The sequence below is a fragment of the Alligator sinensis genome, unplaced genomic scaffold (assembly GCF_000455745.1).
Source record: "Alligator sinensis unplaced genomic scaffold, ASM45574v1 scaffold1164_1, whole genome shotgun sequence".
In the NCBI taxonomy this organism is placed as follows: Eukaryota; Metazoa; Chordata; order Crocodylia; family Alligatoridae; genus Alligator; species Alligator sinensis.
In genome coordinates this window covers 471,131-481,117 of record NW_005842225.1, presented here as the reverse complement: position 1 = coordinate 481,117, position 9,987 = coordinate 471,131, and the positions used below count along the sequence as shown (strand labels likewise).

Sequence of the window (9,987 nt, the reverse complement as noted above, 5' to 3'; positions counted from 1 at the left end):
GGAGCCCCCCGGGGCCGGGGGCGCTGCTGCCCCAGCTGGTCCTGGTGCCAGCCCTGCCACGGGGCTGGGGCCAGGCTGCCCGGCGCTGCAGGAGGCTCTGGGGGTGCAGGGTCTGAGGAGGAGGAGGAGGAGGAGGAAGAGGGAGGGGAGGAAGGTCTCCCCCCAGAGCAGTGGGAGGCAGCGACACGGACAAGGAGGCAGCTGGGCTGAGCTGCCCCTTGCGCCAGGGAGCCCTTCCCTTGCTGCTCTCTCCATCCGCGCGGGTCCCCACGCCCTTGCCCGCGCTGGCGGACAGTGTCCGGTGCGTCCTCAGCCCTTCCAGGGGCGCACGTGCCTCCCCTTGCCTTGGAGCAAGGTTGCGGGCTAGAGCCCCTGTGCCAGTGCTTCGTACCCGAGGCTGCACTTCTCTTGGGGAGGGGGATGCATGGCAAAGCCGTGGATCTGCATGAGCACCAATGCCCAAGCTCCCTGGCAAAGCCCCGCACCTGTGTGAGCATCAGCCCCCGAGCGCCCCGGCAGCGTGAGCCGCTCTCTGGGCAGCCCTGGGAGAAGTCCAGCCTACCGCTGTCCTGGCCGGGGGGAAGTGGCTGCGCCCGGGGCTGCTGTCTGCGGCAGGCTGTCCGTGTCCGGAGAGCGCAGGGCTGCCTGCGAAGGGAGGAGCTGGGAGCAATGCTGTGTCCTCTGGCTGCTGATCCAGATCCAGCTCTGGCGCGCAAGGATGGGCAGCTCGGGTGCAGCCTGAGCCACGGCAAGGAGGCTCTGAGCCCGGCCTTCCTTGCTCCTGAGCATCCTGGCCGCAGGGCCTGCCCAGTTCATAAAGACCCCCGTCCTCCGCACGCTCCCGTCCAGCAAGGGCGTCGGCGAGGTCTGGCCTCGCGTGTCACCCCTAATACCCCCGGCGTCTCCATCGGTGAGCATGTTCCCCAGGCCGAGCTCGGGCGGGAGGGCTGCTGCTGACCTGCTCAAGGCTTGTTTTTAAATGTGGCTGAGCTTTGCTTCCCTCCTGCCCCGAAGGGAGACCCCTTGTCCTGCTTTCTAGCTGGAGCCTGTTCACGGCCAGAGCCCCACGTGTCCTGGTGCCAGCAGCATCCCTGGGCTGCCCCAGCTCTTCCCGTGTGTGGCTCCTCACCTCCTCTCTGCCCTCCACCATCCCCTTTTCCTTGAGCTGAACGCGCCTTTCCTGGGCACGGCTGGAGTGAATCGTCCGCAGCGTCCAGGCAGGGTCTCGCCAGGGCCTCGTGCGATGGCACCGCCGCTGCCCTGGCTGTAAAGGAGATGCGCAGCGTGGCTCTCCCACCCTGGCGCACCCAGACCCTCCTCCTCCTCGGTGGTTTCCAGCCGGCGAGCTCCCAGCCCGTTGCACTTATTGCTGCTGGGTTGCTCCTGTTTCTGCGGCCGCGGCTCTCAAGGTCGCCCAGGTCTGGGCTGCTGTCCCGCCACGTGGGGTCACAGATTTCGGCAGCGCTTCGTGCCCAGGTCCTGAATGCAAACATTGAATCAGACGGAGCTGGGGGGAACTCCCCTGCTCTTGGCTTCCCTTTTGGTGCCCTGCTTGCCCTCCCAGCTCTTGATTAATCATTTCCCCAGTGGCGCCCCATCACGTGCTTTGCCCAAGCCCGGATAAACGAGATCACCTTTCCTCTGCCCAGAGCGCCGGCTCTCGGGGGACGTATCGGGTTCGTCTGGCTCCGTCTGCCCCCGCGACGCTCCTTGCCCTGTCTCTCGCCATCCTTCCCTGGATGGTTAGTTGGAAGGCGCTGGGCGCTGTGCCCTGCTCGCCCTTGGTCTTGTCTGTCCTGCAGCTTGTGGAGAAGGGAGCCGGGGGGAGGTGTGTACGTGCCCAATACCAAGCGTCACGGGGCCCCAGGCTCAGCTGGCAGCCCTCGGTGCTACCATGCGACACCTGGTTAATGGGCGCAGCGGATCCGTGTGCCAGCAGTGGTGTCAAGGCCACTAGGCTTAATTAAAGCTGCCTGGAGGACATCCCTCTTGACGACGACGCTTGGCGACGGCGAAACACGGAGAGAGGCCTGTGAACGGGCGCGGAGCGAACGTCTGGTATTGGCATCCCAGAACCTGGCAGCTTCCCCCGGCTTCTCGCGACACGCAGGAGTCCGGGGTTGTGCAGGTGGCTGCATCCGGCTTGGCGCTCCGGGGTGGCCCGGCTCCAAGGAGCGCCCTGACGGCAGCTCCCGGGGTAAATCCACCCTCGCTGCACGACGAGGACTTGTGCAAAGGAGGAGCCTCGATGACGGCCACGTGCACCCAGGGCCCCTGACTTCCTCCTGGGTGTGTAGCTGTGCGGGGGCCCTGGGGGGTGCAGGGCCAAAGGACGGTGGGTTTTCCTGCAAGCTCCTGCTTTGGGTCTGGCACAAATCCAGGATGCTTCTAGGTCGTGCCACCGCCGTTCTGCCCCAGCTCGGAGGCTGTTGTGCGGACGTTGCCCTGATGGGCAGCCTGCGAATGCTGCTGTGCCCTGACGGGACTTCCCTGCAGGGCTGTGTCCGCGGCTTCCCGAAGCCAAGAACAAAGGGCTCTTCTGCTTCAGCATCCTCTGGAGGATGCACGGCTGCGTGCGGCACAGCTCAGGCTCTTCCCCGCCTCTCTGTGCGCGCAGCAGGTTTCCGGCTGCTTTCTTGCTTTCGGTTTCGAGGTTGCCTACATGCTGATGAGGGCCCCGTCCCTCCCAGGCATGCCGCAGAGCTGGCCTGATGACAGGGACGGGGAGCTGTGCTTGTGCACGTGTGTGTGTGCAGTGTAGTGCGTGCACGAGTGTAAGCGCTTTCTCCCTTCCTCCCCTGCTGAAGTCGCTTCGATCCATTTAAGAGAGCGAGCACCGCTGGTCAGGTGCGGCCGGGCCGGTGGCTCGCTCTGCGGGCAGCAGGCGCAAGCCGAGTGGGTTTGCTTGCCCGCTGGCCCGGGCAACCATCTGGTGCATGTCGTGATCCCCTGGATGCGGCGACACAGTGAGTGCCGGGGGTGTTTCTGTCCCCGGGGGCAAGGGGGTTGGGTTGACCCTGGGCGCTGGACCTAGTGGAGACAGGATTTCTGCAGCAACCACTGTAGCCCTGCCATGACCAAGCGCTGTGACTCGGCGAGGCTTGCCGTGTCCCCAGAGGCACCTTCTGCAGGGCCGGATCCTGCCGGGACTGCCCGCAGAGCGGGTCTGAGACCTCCGGAGCTGGGGAGGGTTCAATTCCCTCTGCCACAGATTTGGGCTGAGCCTCTCCTCCCTCCTCCCAGCTGGCCCTCTCTGCTAGAGCCAGTTGCCAAGGGTGCGGCCTTGCTGGGTGCACACGCTCACACCCAAATTGTCAATTAATGCTGCAACGCTTCAGCGCTGTGGGGCATAGTCGTGCTCCTGGCCTGCAGGAAGTTTTATCTACCTTGGCCCCCTTGGCGTTGTTTGTCTTGTTGTAAATGCAGCCAAGGAGGCAGCGGGCCCGCAAGGTTGCAGGAAGAAAGAACCGGGCAGACAGCTTTGCCAGGTGCTACCAGGGCGAGCTGTGCTGATGCCTCCAGGGTGAACGGGGGCCGGGGATTCTTCCAGCGCGGCCCACGGGGACTCGGACACCTGGGTCCTTATTCCTGCCTCTGCCCCTGTCCTCATGACTTGGAGCGAGGCCTGATTATGTGTGTGCGTGCGTGTGCGTGCATGCACAGAGGCTTGTGTGTGTGCATGCATGCACAGAGGTGCACATGTACAGAGGCATGCATGTGCGTGCATGCACAGAGGTGCGTGCACATGTATGGGTGCATGCATGCATGCATGCACAGAGGCGTGCATGCTTGCACAGACGCATGCGTGCATGCATGGTGGTACACGCGTGTGTGCGTGCATGCATGCACACAGCCCTGATTTCAGCTGGGGGCTCTGGGCACAACTTCAAGAGTGTCCCACCCATGCTGCAGCCGCCCCTCCCGGGGTACTGCACGCCCTTGCTGTGTGAACAAGGCAGCATTGTACAAATACCTGAGCTGCGCCCATTCTCCCCGCTCCCTCTCCAGTCAGCCCCGTGGGTATCTCCAGGGCGCGCCTGACCCGGGGTGGGCAGGAAGTCGCACAGCTCAGGTGCTTGGTCGGTGATAAGGCAGTTGCTGGATCCCTGGCTGCAAAGGCTGTTGCTGCCACGGGGGTTGGTGGTGGGAGGCCGGCTGACAGCCCCGCACGGCTCTTGCTGCCCAGGTGCTTCGTGGGCCCCAGGTGGGTGCTCGGGCTCTGCAAATCGGGGGCATTTCATGAAGGCCGAGGGCTCAGGAGAAGCGGCAAAGAGGGGAGCCTTGGGGGAGGGGGGGAGGGGGTCTGCTTTTGCACACGCACGCTCCGGGGATCTGGTGCACGGTCTGGAGGCCCGACCCGATCCCATGGCACACAGAGCCAGACGGCTTGAGGGCATCCTGCTCTGGAAGCCACTCCTGCGGGGTAGGGAAGGAGCAGACGTGGGGGCAGGTCCAGAGCCGCGGCCCCCAGCACCCGGCGGTGTCCGTTGTCCTCGGTCCGGCCCCGCAGCCAGAGCGGGTGCAACACGGCCGAGCCCTCTCACTGTCCCCCTTCCTGTCTTCCAGGGGCTCCCTCCCATGCCAGCTCAGCTGTTCCCTCCATGGGGAGCGCTGGTCCAAAGGTCTCCGTGCCAGGCATCTGCTCTCTAAACCTGCCCTGACATTGCCAGCGCCAGACCAGGTAGGAGCTGCCCAGGTGAGGCTGGGGCAGTGCATTAGCACGCAGCCCAGTTGTGGGGTGGAGGGCAAGTCCCTGCACTGCCCAGACTGGGGGGGGACCCAGGTCAGACATCCTCCCACGGATGCAGGGGGAGAGGGGAGGCACTGGCCCAGGTGCCTGGAGGGGAAGGGTCCGAGCCTGGGTCTGCTGCGCGGAAGTGGGGGCTGGGGGCTTGCAGGGGTGCTGCCCTGCTCCCCTGGGGTGGGAGAAGCCACCCCCTGGCCTAGCCGTGCCCCCAGCTCAACCCTTCCCTGCCCGCTCGCCCGCAGCCATGTCCTTCAAGCGCAGCCAGAAGCTGCACCTGCTGCGCCTCGCCGTGCTGCTCGTGGTGGTCCTGGCCGGCATCAAGTTCCTCTTCCGAGACAGGTGAGGTGGGGCTGGCGTGGTGCGGCTGCTCGGCCCGGGGTCCCAGGCAGCTTCTGATCTGCAGGTGGAAGCTGCCCCCGCCCCCATCTCCAGCAGTGCCCACCCCTGGAGCCTCAGCTACTGCCAGGGGTGGGAGCAGGGTGCACTGCCCCGACGAGGAGGGAGCAGCAAGGTGGACTTTACCTCCAGCTGAGGGCTCTGAGCTGGAGGTAGTCTCCTGCCCCCCTGGTTTCCGCTTGAGCACATGGTTTCCCGGGCCAGCTACACGGAGACGGGCCCCTGCCTTGCTCTGGACTAGCCAGAAGCAGCAGCAGCCGTTTCGGGGGAGAGGGTCCCCGGTTTCATGGGTGTCAGTGACTGCAGGAGCTAGGAACATGGTTGAGCCTACGGTCCCGTCTGTCCCAGAGCCGACCCAGGTGGATTTCCCTCATTAGCCCCTCTCGTCTGGCCTGGGAGAGCCCACGTGGGGGGCACGAGGGAGGCTGGCATGGGGCTTGTAACGGGGCCGGTGCCCCCGAGAGCAGGCCCTGACGGGCGTGGGCGTCTCTTGTGCGTGCACAGTTTCACCCTGGAGCTGCACAAGCATGTCAGCAAGGACAGCGACTTCTGGGGCAAGGGCGGGGATGTCCTCCCGGAGCCCGACCCCCGCAGCCAGCCCCTGGACCCGGAGGCTGACCAGATCGCGGGGCCCAAGCAAGATGCCAGGAAGCAGCTCTCCAAGGACTTCAGCGCCACCGAGATGAGGCTGGTGCACCTGGACCTGAAGGGCGCTGCCCCCAAGGTGTCCTACCTGGAGCAGGTGAGCGGGCTCTGAACTGCATGGAGCCGAGGCGGTCTTGGGAAGTGCCAGGCGGGCTTTGGTCCTGAGCTGCTAGGTGGAGGGCACCCTCGGGCACCCCGCTTCATCCATCCGCTGCAGCTCTGGCCATGGCTGTCCCCACAGTTGTTCCCGCTGCTGTCCAGGCTGGGTGCCAATGGGGTCCTGATCGAGTACGAGGACATGTTCCCCTTCAAGGGCGAGCTCGGGGTGCTGCGGGCTCCCTACTCCTACAGGTGAGGCCGGTGGGAGGGGTGGCATGAGCCCCGCGATGCAGGGCAGCCGGAGCCCTCTGACATGCCCTTCCTCTGCTCCCCCAGCGAGGACGACCTAGAGCGGATCCAGCAGCTGGCACAGCTCAATCAGCTGGAGGTGGTTCCCTTGGTGCAGACCTTCGGGCACGTGGAGGTAGGTCTGGCCCTGGGCTCGCTCTCTGCCTTCATTGGGGTATCTGGGCCTGGCTAATCCCAGCCTTGTCCTATGCCGCCCCATCCCCTGTTCAGACCTTGAGGCCGAGGGGCTGGAGGCGGCCGTGGCGGCCGGCTGACGCGGCCCCTGTGCTTCCTCACCAGTTCATCCTGAAGCACGACCAGTACCGGCACCTGCGGGAGGTGGAGCGCTTCCCCAACAGCTTCAACCCCCACGTCCCAGACACGCTGGTTCTGCTCAAGAGCATCCTGGCCCAGGTGATGGACAAGCACCGCCGCGCCAGCTGGATCCACATCGGCGCCGACGAGGTGAGCACGGGAGCCTCCTCCCAGCGCCAGGGCCCCTTGCAGCCCTCATGGCTGTTGGGTGGACCTGGCCGCCGTGGGGCTGCCCGAGCTGCGGGCTCCCCCTGCCTGCCAGCCGCACCTCCCTTGCATCCAGGCTCGGCTGCAGCTGGCTGCTTGTCCCCAAGCTGGTCTCAGCCCAGCATGCGGCCCCCATGGCAGCTGTAGCCTGGCACGGGGTGGTGAAGGATGGGCTGAGCGGTGCATTGGGGCAGGAAGCAGAGCAGCAGATCTGGTGGGGAGCAGAAAGCAGAGAATCAGATTGGGCAGGCAGCAGAAGGCAGAGCAGCCGATCAGGCGGGGAATGGGGATTGTGGCACTCGGGGAGGGTGCAGGGCTAATTCGTGGCACCTGCCAAAAAGGAAGGCCCCCATCGCCCTAGCAGCTTGCTGTGGGCGTGGAGCAGGACTGGAGCGAGGGGGCGATGCCAGGGGGGTGGTGGGGTTGGGAGCGGCGAGGTGGGCTCCAGGGCTGCCTTGCCGACCTGACGTGTGCTCCGCTCCCCATCACCCCAGGTCTTCCACCTGGGCGAGGGCACGGACTCCAAGCACTGGCTGACGCAACCAGGGCGACGTGGGGAGGATGTACCTCAACCACATCAAGGAGATTGTGAGCTTCCTCGTGAGCCAGTACTGGGGGCTCCGGGTCCTGCTGTGGGATGACATGCTGCGGAAGATCAACGTGGCCACCCTCCGAGGTCAGGGCTCTGCAGGCGTCACGGTGGGGCTCCCCGGGAGGAGCCGGGTGCATCCCAGGAGCAGTGGCTCGAGTCCACAGTGCCGCAGCGGCCCGGGTCACTGGAACATCCCGGTGCCCCAAGGGAGCTGGGCTGGGGAAGGAGACAAGAGCCCTGTCCTGCCTAGAGCAGGTTGCAAGCTCCCAGGCTTGTCGGGGTTCATGCAGATTACCGGAGCTATCTGGAGAGGGTGCATGGAGGTGTCACGGTCTCACGGTCTCTCTCCTCTGGCTTTGGTCTCCCGCAGAATCGGGCATTGTGAAGCATGCGGCACCCATGGTGTGGTACTACGCGCCCGACTTTGAAGCGGAGCAGATTGGTAAGGGGGCAGCTGCGCTGTGGGTTCAGGGCTGGTGGGCCCCAGTGCCACTCGGCCTGGCTGTCTGAGGATGGAGAAGGTGGTCTGGGCAGGGGTGTAGTGCTCCAACTCGTGCATGCCCTGGCGTGGTGAGGACTGGCTGTCCTCTCCATCCTCATCTCCAACTCTCCCAGGAAACTTCATCTCTAAGTACGCGGACAGCGGCTTCCAGACCGTGTGGTTCGCCAGCGCCTTCAAGGGCACCACGGGACCAGCCCAGCAGTGGACACCTCTGAGCTACCACCTGAACAACCACCTGAGCTGGCTCAAGGTGATCCAAGCCATGCCCAAATTCCCGGCCATCAAGTTCCAGGGCATCGCCCTCACGGGGTGGCAGAGGTGAGGCTGCACGCTGGGGCTGGGGTGCCGGCGCTGTCCAGTATGAGCTATCAGCTGGGTTCATGGGGCACAGGCGGCAGGGGGCAGCTGGCTTTACTCTGGACTCTGGCACAGTCCGCCCGGAGCACGGTGCGTGGGTCTGCACACGCAGGAGGGTACGACCTGCAGCTGCCTGGAGATGATGACAAGAAGGAGCAGAGAGCAGGCGTGGGGGGCAGCGGGGTACAGCCAGCAGGGCTGGGGGGTGGTTGCCTGGGAGAGATGCTCTCTGGGGCTGGGCACAGCACAAGGAGGGAGCTGCCAGGCACCCAGCAGGGCAGGGCTGCTATTTCCAGCTCAGGCTCCAGGTGCAGAACCCAGGCTGCTGCCCAGGGGCAGGGACTTCCCTTCCCTCTGCTTTGTGGCCCAGCCCCCTGTTACACCCCACAGGGTGCTGAGCCATGGAACAGGCAGCTCCGTTGCCCCCACGTAGAGCCCCTGGGTGCCCCCTTGCCAACCTGCAGATGTGCTATGAGCAGGAGGCTGCCGAGGCGAGCAGACGGGTGGGGGTGACCTGCAGCACCAGCAGCCCTGGCAGAGGCCCGTGGTGTTGGGACAGGGCATCCTGCCCTGAGCTCTGCTGGCAGAAGGCTCCCTCCATCCTAGCGTGGCTTGTTCAGTAGCGCTGGCTCCAGAGCAGGGGCCCTGCCAGAGCCTTTCACAACACAGCTGGGCCCTAGTGCGTCCACCTTGAATTGCTGCGGTGACTGGGCTCTGCCTCCCAACCCCATGCCAGGGGTCTGTGCTGCACCCCAGGGAAGCTGGAGGCAGCACTTCACTGCAGCCATGGGCTCTGCGATGACATGTGCCGCTCTCTGCAGGTATGACCACTACTCTGTGCTGTGCGAGCTGCTGCCCGTGGGCATCCCCTCCCTGGCCGTGTGCCTGCAGACCCTGGTGAACGGTGGGTAAGGGGCTGGGCAGGCTCAGCTACCCCTGGGCAAAGCCTGGGGGAGGGACTCAGGGGGGCTACAGGCTCTATCCCCAGCTCAACGAGGCTCTTGGGCTCTGTGCCTGGCTCCACTACTGACCCCATGCATAGTCCTTACCCTCGGCATGGCCGGGAGGCCTTGCCCACACACGGCTCCACTTCCACTGTTTTAGGAAGCATGTGCCCCCTTTTCCCCCCACCCCACCAGGCACTGTTAGGCAGCAGCCACGTCTGCGTTACCAGTTGTGCCTGTGTTTTCACTGCCTTTCTGGGGACACAGTGTTTTTCCACTCATTGGAGCATGGCTCCACATGCGCGTCTTCTCCCACCCCCCTGGCCTGGAGGGAGCTGGTCTGCAGGGGACCGGGCCCTGGGGCTGTGCTGGGAGCCAGCTCACCGGGTCAAACAGCAGCACATCCCCAAGCCGTCACTATGCAGATGCTGCCCCCATCTACCCACAGTTGCCCCTGGGTATTGCCTCTCTGCCTGCACTATCCTCCCCTCCACTGACCCCTTCCTCTCCTTCCCTCCCCACCCAGGTGGATTCACGGACGCCACCAAGAAGAAAGTCCTGGATGTCCTGGGCTTCCAGAATATCCACCTGGAGAAGAGCACGTGGTAGGTTGCATTGGCAGGGGGCTGGCCTTGCCCTGCTGTGTCCGAGCGCCATGCCCCGCAGCGGGTGCTAATGCCGGCCTTGCCCTGGGGCATCAGTCCCTCTGAGCCCCCTCTCTAGCCAGCCTGCTACAGAGCTCCCTCACCTGTGCCTCGAGGGCCCCTGCTCGGCTCAGGGCAGTGCCGTGGGTGTACCAAGCCCTGCGCCGCCCAGATGATCTCTAAAGCCGCCCTAACACCAGGATAATCTGCCCGTTCAACAAAAGGCCGGCTCCAGCCATGGTGTCCGGGGG

At 65.1% G+C, this 9,987-nt stretch overlaps 1 protein-coding gene across 1 annotated transcript in view; it reads left to right on the top strand.

Moving 5' to 3' along the window:
* Positions 1-9,987, top strand: part of LOC102381402 (hexosaminidase D-like) — a 15,234-nt gene that overhangs the window by 2,426 nt on the left and 2,821 nt on the right. The window contains 12 exon segments of the mRNA XM_014521565.2: positions 4,567-4,681; positions 4,990-5,086; positions 5,648-5,885; positions 6,030-6,139; positions 6,224-6,311; positions 6,476-6,640; positions 7,192-7,232; positions 7,234-7,373; positions 7,660-7,731; positions 7,905-8,109; positions 8,970-9,052; positions 9,619-9,697. Coding sequence (XP_014377051.1) covers positions 4,992-5,086; positions 5,648-5,885; positions 6,030-6,139; positions 6,224-6,311; positions 6,476-6,640; positions 7,192-7,232; positions 7,234-7,373; positions 7,660-7,731; positions 7,905-8,109; positions 8,970-9,052; positions 9,619-9,697 — 1,316 coding nt within the window. The 5' untranslated portion in view covers positions 4,567-4,681; positions 4,990-4,991.